The sequence below is a fragment of the Pipistrellus hanaki genome (assembly GCF_964339955.1).
Source record: "Pipistrellus hanaki genome assembly, chromosome: 19".
Lineage (NCBI taxonomy): Eukaryota > Metazoa > Chordata > Mammalia > Chiroptera > Vespertilionidae > Pipistrellus > Pipistrellus hanaki.
Genome location: NC_140521.1, coordinates 7,987,065 through 8,005,154, shown reverse-complemented (window position 1 = coordinate 8,005,154; position 18,090 = coordinate 7,987,065). Strand labels below are relative to the sequence as shown.

At 49.1% G+C, this 18,090-nt stretch overlaps 1 protein-coding gene across 7 annotated transcripts in view; it reads right to left on the bottom strand.

The window, feature by feature from the left end:
- Window positions 1–17,832, bottom strand: part of CFAP251 (cilia and flagella associated protein 251) — a 40,753-nt gene extending 22,921 nt beyond the window's left edge. For 2 of the 7 annotated variants that reach the window (XR_014793491.1, XR_014793492.1), the window contains exons 1-10: window positions 16,965–17,830; window positions 14,775–15,271; window positions 13,006–13,317; window positions 10,140–10,280; window positions 8,053–8,162; window positions 7,364–7,475; window positions 7,032–7,112; window positions 5,725–5,802; window positions 3,740–3,790; window positions 2,407–2,621 (exon numbers count right to left, since the gene is read on the bottom strand). Coding sequence is in view for 5 of the 7 variants with exons in the window: in XM_084867738.1 (XP_084723864.1) it covers window positions 2,407–2,621; window positions 3,740–3,790; window positions 5,725–5,802; window positions 7,032–7,112; window positions 7,364–7,475; window positions 8,053–8,162; window positions 10,140–10,280; window positions 13,006–13,317; window positions 14,775–15,251 (1,577 nt within the window). In the remaining 2 variants the exon portion in view is untranslated. Of the gene's footprint in view, window positions 1–2,406; window positions 2,622–3,739; window positions 3,791–5,724; window positions 5,803–7,031; window positions 7,113–7,363; window positions 7,476–8,052; window positions 8,163–10,139; window positions 10,281–13,005; window positions 13,318–14,774; window positions 15,272–16,964 lie in introns of all 7 variants that reach the window. The other 5 variants (XM_084867740.1, XM_084867739.1, XM_084867738.1 and 2 more) reach the window with 4 other exon arrangements.
- Between the last annotated feature and the right edge of the window lie 258 nt (window positions 17,833–18,090).

The following is an 18,090-nucleotide window of genomic DNA, read 5'->3' as shown; positions in this document are numbered from 1 at the left end:
ACAGAGTCTACCTCCCAGCCTTCCCAAATCTCACAAGCTGCAAATGGGAGACCAGACACTTTGTAAGAAGGCACTGCTGCCCGGCCAGTGTGGCTCAGTGGTGGATCGTCGACCCAGGTACCAAGAGGTCATGGTTCAATTCCCGGTCAGGGCACATGGCTGGGTTTTGGGCTCTATTCCCAGTAGGGGGTGTGCAGGAGGCAGCCGATCAACGATGTTTCTCTCGTCGATGTTTCTCTCTATATATATCCCTCTCCTTTCCTCTATCTAAAATACAATTAAAACATTTTTTGAAAACAAGAAGGCACTGCTCTTAGAGGGAATGCAAAACCCTGTCCAATCACCACAGCCAAAGGCAAAGGTGCTTTTATTTCAAGTTCTCAGATCCATCCCAAATGGGCTTTAATTCATTTCAGAGGAGGAGGGAGGAGAGGGAAAGATAGAAACAGATAGAAACATCAATGATGAGAGAGAATCATTGATTGGCTGCCTCCTGCACGCCCCCTACTGGGGATCGAGCCTGCAACTCAGGCATGTGTCCTTGACCGGAATCAAACCTGGGACCCTTCAGTCTGCAGACTGACGCTCCATCCACTAAGCCAAACGAGCAAGAGCAAGGACTTGCTTTGTTTAATAATTCTAATCACGGGGGAAGCGGGGTGTGTGTGTGTGTGTGTGTGTGTGTCTTACATACCCAAAGTGATTGAGATTTCTGATTAATAAGCAAGGCATGTGGGCTGTGTAATTGGCGAAAACGCCTTTCACTGCCCTCTGCTGGACAGAAACAGCAAAACAGGCCACGTGTTTTCAGAGAGCTTTCCTGGCTGGGATTCATTGAACGTGTGTGTGTGTGTGTGGGGGGAGCGAGGCCTGGTCTTTCCTGGGCCCTAACCACCACCCCCTCGACTAATTCAAGGTTGATGGCATCGTGAACTGCAATTCTACTACTGATCTCTTCGCACCGCCGAGTGAGGATGGCAATCTGCGTGTCTCTGTAAGCCTGCACCTCCGGGTCTGCGGTACAAAAGGGAGGAAAGGGCCCTGGCCGGTTTGGCTCAGTGATTCTCTGCTCAAGGGCACGTAACTGGGCTGCAGGATCCATCCCCAGCGCTGGCTGGGGCGTGTGCAGGAGGCAAGCAACCGATGCGTCTCTCTCACATGGATGTTTCTCTCTCTTTATGTGTCTCTCCCCCTCCCTTTCGCTCTCTAAAAACAATGGAAAGAATATCCTCCAGAGGATTTTAAAAAGAAAAGAAAGAAAAGGGAAGGGAAGGCAAAGGAGCTTTCAGAGAGCCGGTGGCACAGGAACCACATGGGCAGAGTCCTGGTCTCTGGGGAATTTTCTCCATCCTTTTGGGAACTTCTCCATCATACTGATGAGGACTGTTTGGCTTGGAGCTCCTCTGTGCCAGACTAGGGATATATCTGAAATGGGAACCCCTCTCCCTCTGAGGCGAAGGCTTTTTAAAATATATATATTTTTATTGATTTCAGAGAGGAAGGGAAAGGGAGAGAGAGAGAGATAGAAACATCAATGATAGAATCATTGATTGGCTGCCTCCTGCATGCCTCATACTGGGGATCGAGCCTGCAACCCAGGCATGTGTCCTTGACCGGAATCAAACTGGGACCCTTCAGTCCCCAAGCCAACACTCTATTCACTGAGCCCAACTAATTTCCCTGGGTATATTCTATCTATATACAAAACACAGGTATACATTCAAAGGGGTTTTTAATACCTTTATATGTCCTGACCAGGTAGCTCTGTTGGTTAGAGCATCAGTCCGATATGTCAAGATTGTGGGTTCGATCCCCGGTCAGGGCACATACAAGAATCAACCGATGAATGCATGAATAAGTAGGATAACAAGTCAATGTTTCTCTCCCTCCCTTCCTCTCTCTCTAAAAATCAATAAATAAAATTTTATAAAAGACTTTGATGGTCTTTTTAAGAAATGAAATCTATATAGTATATAAAAGACTAAGTGACTGGCCTATCAGCCAACTGGCCAACCAGCCACTAGGTACGATGCACACTGACTACTAAGGGGCAGACGCTCAATGTAGGAGCTGCCAAGCGACAGCAACTTTGCAGAGTGCCCTCTCGCACTCTGGACCCCTCGGAAGATGTTAGACTGCTGGTTTCGGCCCAATCCCTGCAGGCCAAGCTGAGGGACCCCACCTGCCGGAGGGACCCCATTCACTCCGCAGATGCCCTGTGAGCCCCGGCGCCCAGCCCGGGAATGGCCAGTCAGGGAGGGACTCCAGGGTGTGTCCAGCCCATCTCGCCGGTCTCACCCACCAGCCACCTTCTGATTAATTTCCTTTCAATGTGTGCGAATCCGGGCGCTGGGCCTCTGGCATTTCTATAATCATCTACAGCTACGTTTTAGTTCCGTTAATTACCTGTCGACGGTAGTAAGCACCGTGATGCCCTCCTTCTGCAAATGAACCAGTTTACAAGGCTTGATGTAGGGAGGGGCCGGAGAGGCGGAGGCCGAGGGCAGCGGGCGGTACACATCCCAGACCACCAGCTTCCCTTCCAGGGTCGCCGTGAGGACCTGGGTCAGGTTCAGGTGGAAGATGGACTGGCTGAACTTCCCCACGTGCTTGTTGAATGTCTGCGTTTCAAAAGGCAGGTTATGAGTTACCGTTGGAGATACGTATAAAGCAAACCGTTTACCAACACACGGCGCTTTATAATACTGCCCTGAAATATAGGAGAGAAAGATGCAAAAGCTTGAAGAGTACAAATCAATCCCTTAAAAATAAATAAATAAATAAATAAATAAATAAATGGCTCCCCGGTGGATGGCCCTGGCCCAGGCCGCTCTGAAGCTCACGTGCTAAGATTGAGTGGAGGGTTGTATCCTCTGTCCGTTAAACCGTTTGCTGAAAGCAAATGCCAGAGTGGCCGACCTCCGCTTCTACCTGTTCCCCTTTCCCCACTGAGGTTGCAGAGATGGATAAAGAAACCAAGCCATCACTTTCTGGGTGGAATATTTTCTCATTCTACTTAGTAGAGTGAATGTCCTTTTCTACTACATTTTATTTTTAACAGCACATTCGTTATTTTCAACTGATAAATTCAATACAGTAAAGGACCCAATTAAAATATTTATGTATATACTTTTTAAAATACATTTTGTTGATTTTTTTACCGAGAGGAAGGGAGAGGGATAAAGAGCTAGAAACATCGATGAGACAGAAACATCACTCAGCTGCCTCCTGCACATCTCCTACTGGGGATGTGCCCGCAACCAAGGTACATGCCCTTGACCGGAATCGAACCTGGGACCTTACAGTCCGCAGGCTGATGCTCTATCCACTGAGCCAAACTGGTTTCGGCTATTTTTATATATTATTTCCCTATATTAAAAGACATGCAGAGAGCAGCCCAAAATGACTAAGCTAACACAGACATGTTTATTCTCCACAAAACTGCATGTATAAAAAAGCGATGGGGCCGGAACTGGTTTGGCTCAGTGGACAGAGCGTCGGCCTGCAGACTGAAAGGTCCTGGGTTCGATTCCGGTCAAGGGCACATACCTTGGTTGCGGGCACATCCCCAGTGGGGGGTGTGCAAGAGGCAGCTGGTCGATGTGTCTCTCTCATCGACATTTCTAACTCTCTATCCCTCTCAATTCCTCTCAATGTAAAAGTCAATAAAATATGTTTAAAAAAAAAGCGATGGGGAAAAAATAAATATAAGTAAATAAAAAAGCGACGACACACTCACTTTTTCTGTTAAAAGGGGGGCACTGTGAATGAGCACCTCTCTCTCTTCATCCTGGTAAGCACAGAAAAAAACACACCATCACTACTGACACCAAGACCTGGTTTCCCAAAGAAGAACTCTGGAACAGCAAAGTCAAAACACACGCGTCTCCACGGGCTCAGAGCTCCGTGGCCTCTCCCGGTAGGAGAACCTGCCGCCTCCAGGGACAGCCGGAACCTTCAGCCAGAAGAGCAAATACGCGGACAATTCCACAAGTGATGTGACTTGGAATGGTGGGTAAACCAGAACAGGTAAACCCACCCAGACAACAGAGTGTGAGTGGATTCTACGTGCTTGAAGCTTTCAAGCTCTCATAAGCACCTGAAGTGAGGATTATCGCTGAAAAGCAGCCAAGCATGTGTTTTTGTTATTCATTGGCATCTTTTTTTTTAATTAATTTTTTTTATTATTGTATTTTATTTTTTTATATATTTTATTGATTTTTTTACAGAGGAAGAGAGAGAGGGATAGCGAGTTAGAAAGATCAATGAGAGAGAATCATCGATCTCTTGCACACACACAAGAGATGTGCCCGCAACCAACGTACATGCCCTTGACCGAAATCGAACCTGGGACCCTTCAAGAGATGTGCCCGCAACCAACGTACATGCCCTTGACCGGAATCGAACCTGGGACCCTTCAGTCTGCAGGCCAACGCTCTACCCACTGGGCCACACGGGTTTCAGCTCATTAGCATCTTTTATTGGGGTAAAATGGACACAACGTAAAACTAGCCACTAACCATTTTGAAGTGTACATTCAGTGACACTTGTAGGGTAACAATGCTGTGCAACCATCATTCCTGCCCCAAAGGGAAGCCCCTACCCATTAAGTGGTCCTGCCCCAGCCCTCCTCCAGCCCCCGACAGCCACTATTCTGGATTCTGTCTTTAATGGGTTTACCTATTCTGGACATTTCACAAAAATGGAATTATTCCATTTACACAGGGGACTTTCTGTGGCCGGCTTCTCCACTCAGCGTCACATTTTCAAGGTTCACCCACGCCGTAGGACGGGATCAGCTCTCACTCCTTTTAACGGCTAACTACTATTCCACGGTGTAGACGGGCCACTTTTGTCTGTCCCTTCATGTGTTGATGGACATTCGGTTTGGTTATTGCAAATGCCGCTGCTGCTGTGAACACTGTGTAAGTATTTTTTTGTCTGTTTTCAATTCTTTTGAGGCTATACTTAGGAACTGTTTGCTCAGATGGTAATTTTACATTTAACTTTTTAGAAAAATATGTTGTTATTGGTTTTTTTAGAGAGAGGGAAAGAGGGAGAGGGAGAAAGATAGAAACATCCATGATTGAGAAACATTAATGAGCTGCCTCCTGCACACCTCCTACTGGGGATGGAGCCTGAAACCCCAGCATATGCTTTAACTGGAAATCAAAGCAGCGACCTCTTGGTACATGGGATGGTGCTCAATCCACTGAGCCACACCAGCTGAGCTATGTTTGACTTTTGATCTTGTTTTAATGTCATAATTTTGCCCTGTGTCAGTATATATATATATATATATATATATACACACACACACACACACACACACACACATATATATATATACATATATATATATATATATATATATATATATATATATATTGCTGATTTGTTTTCTAATCCTTTCTAAAAGGCCCAAGATCTAAAACAAAAAACAAAAAAAACACCACCCTATATACTTTAGACCTGTTAAATATATTCATATAAATATTTGCTTTTTTACTTAAAAATTAAATAAAATTTAAATGATCTACTTCAGATTAATATGCTAATTTCCAATGTGACTAAAATAAGTACTGTAATTAAATCAAAACATTTCAATATATTTATTGCTTCCTAAGTAGATACAATATTGTTACATTACCAAAACATCTGTCCCCAAAGGATGAACATGTGTTTGTTAGTACATTTAAAACAAATAGAAATATTTGTACTTACCCACAAATAATATATTGCCTGTATTTTACTATTGCTCACCAATTCTTTATTATTTGTTGGATTAAAAAGAAGGTAGTTCTGAAATATAAAGTATGGATACATATTACAATAAACAATAAGTTTTCTGTTTCTCTCTGGTTAAGCTAAATGTTAAAAATCAAGTGAGATTTTTATTAAAATACATAATTGAATAGGAATATAAAACAGAACAGACATTTTATAAGCACCAGGAATATAATTTAAATACCGATCATTAAAGTTAATGGTCTCGGTGTATTCCCTTTCTTAGTCTCATTTATTATAGCTCATCATCTAGGAATTAGGACAAGCAAAAGTAAACCAGTATTCACCAACAACCTTATTCTGTGTTCTTCGGGAGAAAGGCCACTGCGCACACATTTCTGAATCTGACAGGGCCACAGGCAGCTTGGGATGAACACAAAATATTGGAAGGGGATCCTGCTTCCTGCCAAAAACGCTGAATAGCAGGGGTACCTGGCTCCCTTCCCCAAAATCAACCCCGCAGATACTACAGAAGTGAGGGAAACGTGCAATGCAGAAATTAAACAATCCCACGACAAAAAGTGAGAAATCCCTGGGGAGACTTTCCAAGTAAAAAATCAATAACCAATAACTACTTATTTGTAAAAAAAAATCAATAAAATATATAAAGACGGCATGGTACAGCCCAAGGTGCAGGGTTACAGACGTGGCATCAAGAAGCAAGTTGGACAAAGACGTTGAATGCATACAGACATAACCCATGGACACAGACAATAGGGTGCTGAAGGTCTGGGGAGGTAAGGAGGGGGGACAGGGGCGGGCTGGAGGGGGTCAATGGAGGAAAAAAGGGGACATAGGTAATACTTTCAATAATAAAGCATTATTTTAAAAAAAGGAAGCAGCAGCAGGTTGGAGCCGGCTGGTATGGCTCAGTAGTTGAGTGTCAACCTATGAACCAGGAAGTCACAGTTCAATTCCCAGTCAGGGCACATGCCCGAGTTTCAGGCTCAATCCCCAGTAGAAGTTGAGCAGGAGACAGCCCATCAATCTATCGATCTCTCCCTCTCCCTTCCTCTCTGAAATCAATAAAAATATATTAAAAAAAAAAAAAAAAGAATATAGCAGAATCCGGCACATAAGAAGTATTCAAAAAAGTTAGTTATTATCAGAAATCAACTGAGATCTCGGTTATGAAAACGTTTTTAAAAGCTCTGTAGCACCAAAACACCACTGAAACAAGAAGCTGCTCTGGCCTGGCCTCAGGGTGACCTTAGGCAGATCCTCCAGGCTCAGACGGAACTCACCTGAGGACCGTACTCTTTGGGAAGGTCCAGAGTGCACGCCGGGGTTTCGGCCGCTAAAGTCCACCTCCAGATGCAAACTCTCTGTAAGTGAGCGCAGACAGGAGGACGGGTTTCCGGGGGCCTCTGGAGCCACCACACCGCTGGTGAACCCTGTGACTTGTTGACTAAGCATGGCCCCGCCAGCTAAGCCACGAGGCACTGAGCTCCTGACAACGTGGAGTCCAGTCTTCCCATGAGCATCGCCGATGCCGCGCGGCCTGAACAGAGCGGCTCCCGGGGACGCTCTGGGTGTGTCGGCCAGCCCACCGAGGCCACCCTGAAGGTCCCTGTACCTGGACTTCAGCATCTGAGATGGTGGCCAGATACTTGGCATCGCGGGTGATGGCTATGGCCCTGATGCCCTCCCCTCCTGGGCAGCTGTCGAATATTGTGTGCACGGGAATCCTGCAAGACAGGACGGGGTTGGGGGGGACGGACAAGCATTTGCTGGGCCTGCCCTGGTTCCCACAGGGGACCCACTTCAAAAGCGTAACCACTGTGGATAAATGAATGTGGTACATCCATCCAGCGGAATATTACTCAGCCGTGAAAAGGAATGAAGCAGAGAGAGAGAGAGAGAGAGAGAGAGAGAGAGAGAGAGAGAGAGACTGCAACGTGGATGAACCTTGAAAACATCATGCAGAGCCTGGCCAGCGTGGCTCAACGGTTGAGTGTTGACCAGCTCGATTCCTGGTCAGGGCGCATGCCCGGGTTGAAGGCTTAATCCTCAGTAGGGAGCATGCAAGGGGCAACCAATCAATGATTCTCTCTCACTGATATTTCTCTCTATCCCTCTCCCTTCCTCTCTAAGAAATGTATATAATTTAAAAAAAAAATAATTCCTTATTGTTGAAAGCATTGCATTACATCCCTGGCTTCAGCCTCCCACGCCGGCTCTGCTCATTGCCTGCTGGTCACAGTGGCATATATTCCGTGGAAATTGGGGGGCAGCTGTGGGGGGTAGGGACTGCGCCAAGCCTACCCTGTGAAGGAGTCCCACATCATCAGCAGGCAGTTGGGCCCTTTGTCGGCCGTGGCGATCCACCGCCTGTCCTCGCTGATGCACATGCAGGAGATCACGTTCGGGTGGCCCTGCGGACACGAGAGCAGCAGCTCTGAGACACGGAGGCGGCAGCCCGGCCCTGGCATCGGCAGGAAAGGCCGGGCCCCGCAGAGAACTGAGCCCCTTCCCGGGCGCTCGGGGCTGGAGATTCTACTTCCAGGAGGCAGATGCCTTAAGGTGCAGCCACATGTCTGGGCCCGTGGCACAGTGACCTCTTGGAAAACACTCCGTGGTGTTTCGTTCCAGGCATTGACTAAGGGAGTCCTTATTTAAATGTATGCTAATTGCCCTGGCTGGTGTGGCTCAGTTGGTTGAGCCTGGTGCCATGCACCGAGAGGTCACAGTTTGATTCCTAGTCCAGGGCACGCACGTGCTCAGGTTAGAGGCTCCATCCCCAGTAGAGGGCGTGCAGGAAGCAACCGATCAACGATTCTCTCTCATCATTGATGTTTCTCTTTCTCTCTGCCCCCGCTTCCTCTCTGAAATCAATAAAAAATATATTTTAGAAATCAAAATAAAAAATTTTTAAATACATGTTCATAGAAAGGGGAACAGAGAACTGTATATTGGGTTAACTATTAGGAAGTTAGACACCAAGGAAACATGGCACTCGGACAGGTAAATGATGGCTACAAAACGGGCCACAAATGTCAGAGCAGCAAAAACCGTTTTGGCTCAGTGGATAGAGCGTCGGCCTGCAGACTGAAGGGTCCCGGGTTCGATTCCGGTCAAGGGCATGTACGTTGGTTGTGGGCACATCCCAGGTGGGGGGTGTGCAGGAGGCAGCTAGTCGATGTTTCTCATCAATGTTTCTAGCTCTCTATCCCTCTCCCTTCCTCTCTGTGGAAAAGCAATAAAATATATATATTTTTTAAAACGTCAGAGCAGAGGAAGCAGAGTCGTGGGGGGAGGGCAGGCGGGGAGGCTGTGCGGGGAGACGCGGAGCGGGGTTAACATGAAGAATGATGTGGAGGGAAGAAGGGAGGGACAGGACAAACCGATCCACAGAATACTGTCAAGTCAGAAGACCCAGGCTTCCAACCCACTTCCCCATGTACCAGTGCCGTCCTGAGCAAGTCAGTTAGGTCACTCTGAGCCTCAGTTTCTTCTCCTGAAATGGGGAGATTAACACCCACCTCTCAGCATGAGTAAGCGGACCAACGCCCTTTGAAAGCTGGGAGGGAAGCCCTTTGTGCGTAGTTCTGCGGAGACAACACCATCTATCCTGACCACGCTTTTACAGAAATGTTTTAAATACATGTTACCATAAAATTAAAATCCGCTGCTGTTTGTAAATTGATTCTGATTAGAATCAGAGACAATGAACCATAAAATGTGTTCCTAGCCCTAACCGGTTTGGCTCAATGGATAGAGCATCAGCCTGCGGATTGACGGGTCCCAGATTCAATTCCAGTCAAGGGCATGTACCTTGGTTGCGGGCACATCTCCAGTGGGGGGTATGCAGGAGGCAGCTGATCAATGTTTCTAACTCTCTATCCCTCTCCCTTCCTCTCTGTAAAAAAAAAATCAATAATATATATATGTATATATATTTTTTTAAATATATTTTATTGATTTTTTACAGAGAGGAAGGGAGAGAGAGATAGAGAGCTAGAAACGTCGATGAGAGAGAAACATCGACCAACTGCCTCCTGCACACCCCCCACCAGGGATGTGCCCACAACCAATGTACATGCCCCTGACTGGAATCGAACCTGGGACCTTTCAGTCCGCAAACCGACGCTCTACCACTGAGCCAAACCGGTTTCGGTTATATGTATGTGTATATATATATATATATATATATATATATATATATATATTTTTTTTTTTTTTTTTTTTTTTTTTTAAATAAAATGTGTTCCTAAACACAGGGTTTGCTAGGTTCAGCCGAGAGGAGGGGCAGCAGGAGGGTGACAGAGAGTGAAGTCGGCCCTCGGGGTAAAGGACGAAATGCTGCCTTCGGGCTGAAGGTGGCCGGGGGCCGCAGCGGGCACAGCGCCTACCATGAGGTGATGCTGGTCGTTCTTGAACACGTTGTAGATGACGGCGGTGTGGGCGCTGGCGTACAGGAGCACCCTCTGCCTTTGGTCCCGGATGTAGTACACGGGCAGGGAGCTGTTCCAGCCGTACTTCCACGTCATGGTCTGGAAGACAGCGGCGAGACCAGTGAGAGGCCACACGTGCCCGCCCCGGGCTGGGACGCCAGGCGCTTCCCTCACCCCCTCTTCTCCTGGCAGCCCCAGCCTCCTTCTGGACGTGAGTCCGGTCTCCAGGCAGCGGCCTGTGGGTTCCTCAAGGGTTATCCAGAGGAACAAGGCTTTCCCCTTTATTCCTAGCATGACCAGCACTAGGTAAACAGTAGGAACCAAATAAATGTTGAAATGCATCAAGTGATGCCCAGGAGGTGTGCCGGAAACAAATGATTTTAACTAAAAGAGATGTTGACAGGAAGCCAGGAAGGCTGCTCAACAACCTTAATTGCTCTAACCACTCACCCTTTAGTTGAGACATTGTTAGCTGAAGCAGCCTCCACCTTGTTTGTCCCATGTAAGATTCTGTTATTTCCTGCCTAAGATGTCTTCCCCAAAGCCTCATAAAAGGGATGGCAGGGCCAGAGCAGGAGTAGTTCTCCCACTAGAGTTGGACTACCGCCAGGCCCCCCATATCGCCAAACTGAATTTCTTCAAGTCTCAGGTCCTTTCATTTGTGTGCGGCCCTTCTCCAGAACTCGAACCCTTTCCACGTGGGACGTGAAAGAGATTCCTATAGAGGTGCAGGTGGGGAAAGCCACAGCTGGCCTGGATGCCACAGCACAGAGGGGACAGGAGATGGCTGCAGTCATACCAAACTGTAACAGTGGTCACCCCAGGCAGATGGGACTGGGGTGGGGAGGGTGCAAGAAGTGGAATTTAAAAAAATAAGTGCCTTTAAAAAAATAAATCAATAAAGAGCATCTATTCATTTTAACAGAAAGAAGAAAAAATAAAGGCAAAAGGGAAAAGATAAAAGGAAAAAGAGCTAAACAAATCTGCAAAGCATAGAGTCCAGGAAAGTCCTGGTTCTGCAGTGAGCCTGAGGCTGACGGGGACCCACTCCCTGACTCGGAGACCACCTGCTCTCATGAGTGACGGTCCCCGGTGTCCTGGCAGCTGGCTGATGGAGGCAGAAGTCTTCACTGGCTCTAAAACCCGACCGTTCTTTCTGCCAGCCTGAGCAACCGCAAGTGTAACCTTGAACTCCACTGCTCAGAGGAGCCACACCAACAGAAAGGAGGCTGTCTGTTGTCTGCATTTCCCACCAGGCATTTGCCCATCCTCCTCCTCCTCCTCCTCCTGCTCCTCCTCCTCTCATCTCATGGTGAACACCTGTCAGGTGCTCGCTGTGTGTTAGGAACGACATTCAGTACTTCACGTACACTCGGTCACTTACAGATCTTCCACAGCCATGAATCTACACGGGGAGAGGAGGGAGGGGGGGGGGGGATGAATCCTAGGAAACAATTTCCAGAAAGCGGCAGATGGAGAAAGAAGGGCGGGAAAGCCCTTCTCTTCCTCCCCTTATAAATGGTAACATTTTTACTCCTGCAGGTGGTGCCTCCCGGGATGCTGTCAGTATGGATGGCCTGGTGGCTTTCCCGGTGGCTTTCAGTTCTCCAGGCCTTTTACTTGACGCTCTGTCTGCAAATGGGTCATTTCGGGAACCAATGAAGGCGGGAGGGGCGAGGGGAGGAGGGAAAAATAAGGAGCAGATGCCCTGGCTGGTGTGGCTTGGCTGGCTGGGCGTCATCCCACACGCCGCCGGAAGGTTGCTGGTTGGATTCCCGGTCAGGGCACGTGACAGCGTTTCGGGCCCCGATCCTCAGGAGGGGGCGTGCGGGAGGCAGCCAATAGACATCTCACTCTCCCATTCAATGTTTCTCTCTCCCTCTCCCTTCCTCTGTAAAGAATCAATGGAAATTGTACAAGAAGGAATCGATGGAATGGAGGAGTTGTCTCGTGAGGGAGGGACGGAGGAAAGGAAGAGAAAGAGAAGAGGGAGGGGAGAGGGAGAGGGAGGGGAAGGAGAAAGGGAGGAAAGGAGTGGGGAGGAGCGGGGAGAGGGAGAGATGGATTTTTGAATCCCCCCCTCGGCATCCCCCCCACACACACACACACACAAAAAGACAAACCGCACCTGTGCAAAGACAGGCGGCAGGCGGCATGGGCATTTCCTGCCTGCGGAGCAGCACTGTCGGACCCGGAGGCAACGCTCCTTCACGCCTGCATGCTGCCACCCATCTCCAGCCAGAGCTCTGCCCTGGACTTTAAAACACAGAGTCTACCTGAAACCGGTTTGGCTCAGTGGATAGAGCGTCGGCCTGCGGACTATGGGGTCCCGGGTTCGATTCCAGTCAAGGGCACGTACCTTGGTTGCGGGCACATCCCCAGTAGGAGGTGTGCAGGAGGAGGCCGCTGAGCGATGTTTCTAACTCTCTCTCTCTCTCTCTTCCTCTCTATAATAAGTCAATACAATATATTTTAATATATTTTATTGATTTTTTTTTTTACAGAGAGGAAGAGAGAGGGATAGAGAGTTAGAAACATCGATGAGAGAGAATCATCGATCAGGTTGCCTCTTGCACACCCCCTACTGGGGATGTGCCCGCAACCAAGGTACATGCCCTTGACCGGAATCGAACCGGGGACCTTTCAGTCCGCAGGCCGACGCTCTATCCACTGAGCCAAATACAATATATTTTTTAAAAAATAATTTAAAAAACACAGTGTCTGTGATGAGTTCTAAAAGGATCGTTCCGGTGGTATTTCTCTCCCCCTCCCGTTCACAATGCCCTCAAAGTGCCGGGGAGGCACAGAAGCGCGTCACACTCACCAAGGGATACACGCTGGCCTGGTCCTCCTTTTCAAACAAGATGTCCTTACTGCTGATGGACACCAGCGAGTCCAGCCGGAGGCGGGCTCTGGGCTCCTCTTCCGCGGCCGAGAGGCCCACTCTCTTTTCCGGCTTCCTCTCCCCCTTTGCTGCCGGCCTGGCAGCTCTCTCTGGGCCCGGTGTCTCGGGGGGTCCTGGGGCCGTCTTCTTTTGAAGGGAAGTTACCAGCTTCTCGTAGGAACTGGTGAGCTCCAGGTCATAGTCGTAGGAGCTCGGGGTGCTCGGACTCTCCGCCTGCAGCGAACGCGTCGTCTTTGAAAAGAGGTAAAAGGAGGCTGTGATCCCAAATACAATGATACGTCCTCACTGACTTCCCTGTGTTACGGAGCGAGTCCCCAAGAGATGGACCACCAAAGCCAATTTGATTAAGCCAGCAAGAATTTATTACAGATTCGAATCCGGGCTCAAACTGTGGCTGACGCAGCAGCCAGCAAACACCCAGATAAGAGCCCCAATGGAGGGGCAGTCCCTCCAGAGCGCTCACACAAAAACACAGACAAACACACACCTACCGCGGCCAGTCAGACTCTCCGGATCGGGGTCCCTCATGGTCCTGGCTGGGGATCCCAGACGAATGCATGATCCCCAAGGACCACCAAGGAGCCGAGTCCGATGCAATAAACAAAAGAGCCTTCTCCATGCTAGCACGGGCTCTGTCCCACTCACGCCAGCAGCATGGGGGAAGAGAGCTAATTTCGCCAGTCCAGGGGTTTTACTCAGGTTGGTAGTGATGTCACAGCCTCAGCTAACCCTGACTGGCCCCTCAGGACAAAGAACTGGCCGTCCTTATCTGTTCCTAAATCCTAAAGACTAAATCCTAAAGACTGGGGACAGCCTGCAGGGTAGGTTCCCAGTAACACCCTGCTAGACATTGGAATGTGGCCCTATCTTGCCCATAATACAAAAGCAGAACTAAAGGTTATCTATAGTTTCTACCCCTGAAGCTACTGAGTCAGTGGGAGTCAATCTCCTGTAACTACCCTATTGTTTAAGCAAGTAATCGAAGGTCAAGTCAGATAGCAAGGTTAAAATTCAAACAGCAGTTTTTACCCAAGTATGATTGCTACCATATTTCACCCTGCCTTTTCCTAAGTCAGCCAGGCTCAGTGTCAGTCTCGCCCTGGAGCTAGGAGGTGTTTTTAAAAGGAGCCTGGACATCTCGGGATTCAAATGACACGAGTCGTGGGCGTGTCCTCCGAGCAGACCAGGCAGCGCAGCGCGGTCCTTCTCCTGGTGGTCTCCAAAAGGCCGACTGGTCAGAGAGTCCGTCCTCCCTGGACTGGAGCTGAGTTTCTCCTACAGGGAGGGTCTCTGGGAAGTTTATGTTACTATTATCACACTGACAGCACACCAACCGGCTAACCCCGACCGGCCCTTTTAAAGTCAGCTCCTCCTCCAGGAAGCTCTCCCGGACCACCCTCCACACGGTGTTCATTTGTCCTTGTTTGAAAAATAACTCCTATACCCCCTCTCAGTCGCGGCACTGGGCATGTTGTTTTATAATGTTTGGTTGTGGGTCTGCCGCCCTACACACCCTAGAACTCAAGAGAATGGGAAATGGACTGGGTCTTACTTGGTTTTGTATGCCCATAGCCTGGCATATAGTAAGCATTCAATGGATGGTTATGAATGATTGGATGGATGGATGGATGGATGGATGGATGGGTGATGGATGGGTGATGGATGGATGGGTGACGACTACTACTTACCGGAGAACTTTCTGACATGAGTGACTGGGAACCAGTCAATGGGCGTCCCTGCAAACTGCTCACGGACATGGCGATTTGTTGGGGCTCCTTGGTGAGTTCTTCCTGGAACCGTGCAGCCACCTCGTCCAGTCCTGCTCCACCCTTTTCTTCTCCTTCCTCCTCCTCCAGCTGTCCTTCCCCTTCCTCCTCCTCCAGCTGTCCTTCCCCTTCCTCTTCCTCCAGCTGTCCTTCCTCTTCCTCCTCCTCTTCCTCCTCCTCTTCCTCCTCCTCCTCTTCCTCCTCCTCTTCCTCCTCCTCCTCCTCTTCCTCCTCTTCCTCTTCCTCCAGCTGTCCATCCCCTTCCTCATCCTCCGCCTCTTTCTCCTCCTGAGTCTCTCTCCCTGGTGTTAGGTCTTCATGATCTGGATATTTTTCTTCTTTCATTTCGGTTTCTCCATCTTCCGCTTCTTCTGGTGGGTTTCTCTTTGCATCTGACATTGTTCTCTCTGGCGTTTCCTCTGGAGAAATTTGACAGTAATAATCAGCAAGACCCTCTGTTTCCCATTTTCATTCCTTGGTGACCTCATCTACCGTTAAAATGTGCAATACCGGCTCTGGCTCCTTCCCACGGGAATAAAAAGAATGTCCCAAATCTGGACAGTATCGATCCCAGGGCCTCTCATCTTTCTAGGAATGACCTCAGAGCTCTCTAACTCATGTTAAAGATATTCCAACAGGCAGCAACATGCGTAACCCAGGCATTGCTGACAATTCCAATAATGACTGAGAAGCAGTGTAGCTTCGTGGTTAAAAGCACAGGCTCGGGCAACCCGCTTGGGCCTCCTCCCTATAGCAGGGAGCTTTTCTGTAATAAACCTTCATTTCCGCTCAAAAATAAATAAATAAATAAGCAAGCGAGCACAGGCTGTGCCCAGCCTGTGTGGCTCAGTGGTTAAGTGTTGACCTAGGAACCAGGAGGTCACGATTTAATTTCAGTCCAGGCACATGCCCGGATGGTGGGCTTGATACCCAATGTGGGGCGTGCAGGAGGCAACTGATCAATGATTCTCTCTCATCATTTATGTTTCTCTCTCTCCCTCTCCCTTCCTCTCTGAAATATACACGTATAGCACAGGCTCTGCAGCCAGCCTCTCCCGCACCCATTCCCTTCCCTCCCCCTGGCCCACTCACTTGCTCTGTGACCTTGGGCAAGGCCTCAGGGTCTACATTTGCTCACTGGCAAAATAAAAATAACCCCCGCCCTAGCTGATTTGGCTCAGTGGATAGAGCATGGGGCCTGTGGACTGAAGGGTCCCTGGTTCGATTCTAGTCAAGGGCACATATCCAGGTTGCGTGCTCAATCCCTAATAGGGGGCGTGCAGAAGGCAGCCAATCAATGATTCTCCCTCATCATTGATATTGTCTCTCCCTCTCCCCTCCTCTCTGAAATAAATAAAAATACTTAAAAAAAAAAAAACTAAAAAAAAAAACTCTAGAGTTATTGTGAAGATTACATGATATTGATAAAATGCTCAACACAGCCGAAACCAGTTTGGCTCAGTGGATAGAGCGTCTGCCTGCGGACTGAAAGGTCCCAGGTTCGATTCTGGTCAAGGGCATGTACCTTGGTTGCAAGCACATCCCCGGTCGGGGGTGTGCAAGAGGCAACTGATCAATGTTTCTCTCTCATCGATGTTTCTAGCTTTCTATCCCTCTCCCTTCCTCTCTGTAAAAAATCAATAAATTATATATATTTTTTAAATGCTCAACACAGTTGTGGCACAACAGTGCTTGAGAAATGGTAGCAACTGTTTAAAAAAGCCTTTTTTCTTCTCATTTATTCCTTATACAAACTTGATTTGCGGTTCTGGGAGTTGACGTAACTTATTCACACAGCTAACCCTAACCCTCACCCTAACCCTCCTCCCGCTCTGCTCCTCCGCCTGGAACATTACTGATATGAAGTCTAGGGCCCTGGGCACAGAGCCTCCTCTAATGCCAAACTCGGCCTGTGGATCTGGATGCGGGGCGGGGGCGAGGGCGAGGGCGAGGGCGAGGGGCAGGAGCGGGACGGGAGCGCCGGTGTGCGGCCTGTGGGGGGCGCGCAGGCCCGGCCCTGCCCTGCCGGGCTGGGGGAGCACCCCCGAGGCCCCGAGGCCCGCTCTGCTGGGCACCCCTTCGCCGACCGCGTGGCCTGCGACCCGGACTCACAGGGCGCGCCCAGCCCGGTGCTCACAAGCCCGGGGTCGTCCGGCCGCTCGGACTCCTCAGCCGCTTCCCAGCAGCCGCTTTCTCCAACTCCGGGCTCCCTAGTTACGGTTGCCACCCAAGCCCTATCCCCATGGTAACCGCCGCCGCGGCATGCGACCTGCCGTAAAGCGAAAGGGCCGTACGGTGGTCACGTGCCCAGGAAGCAGCCACGAGCCGGCCCGCGCGCGCCCCCTGCCGGTCTCCCCGGAGAGGCGCCACCGCGAGGGGGTGGGGGGCGAAATTGGCTCTTCTGGTCTTTCTTTCCGTCCACTTTTCCCGTGGCGCCATCCCCTGAGAAACTGCAGCGGCAAACACTAGCAGTTTTGACTTTCTGAAGGTTTAACAAGATTAAGTGAAGTATGAAATGTTTTGATAAAATTCTCTTTTCCAAAAGCAGACGAAATTTCCCGGTCTCGCGGATGCTGCACCTAGATGTCTTCCACACCTTCTCACCTGGGCAAAGTGTTCCGAGTTTCAGCTAGCCGGGAGATTATAGTAGAGGTTACATTATCTTGCTGTTCTTATCACAAAACGTTTCTGCAAATCCAGTTTGGTTGAATCTATTAGGATCGCCTGGCCAATGTGGCACAGTGGTTGAACATGGACCATGAACCAGGTCACGGTCGGATTCTGGGTCAGGGCACATCCCTGGGTTGTAGGCTCCATCCCCAGTGTGGGGCGTGCAGGAGACAACCAATCAATGATTCTCTCTCATCACTGATGTTCCTCTCCCTTCCTCTCTCAAATTAATAAAAAATATTTAAAAATTAGGATCATTCTACCTCCTAGTGGCCCTCCCCTAGAATCTCATGGAAAAGGACACACCTGGCCGTCCCGAGGTTCCCAAAGGAAGACCTGCAGGAAACCAGCCAGAGGTACGATGCAGAAGACTCTGCTGCTGGCACTTTAGGAGAATGCGAATGATCCTCCCCACCCTCTCACCCATGCCTGGATGGGAGAAGCTGTGTTGATTCTAGTCTAGGGCTTATAAAAAAAAAAATTAAAAAAAAAGATTGAAACACTTGGGCGGGGAATACCTGTGGAGGCAGGGCTGAAGTAACAGTTTGGGGAAGACCCTCACAGGAAG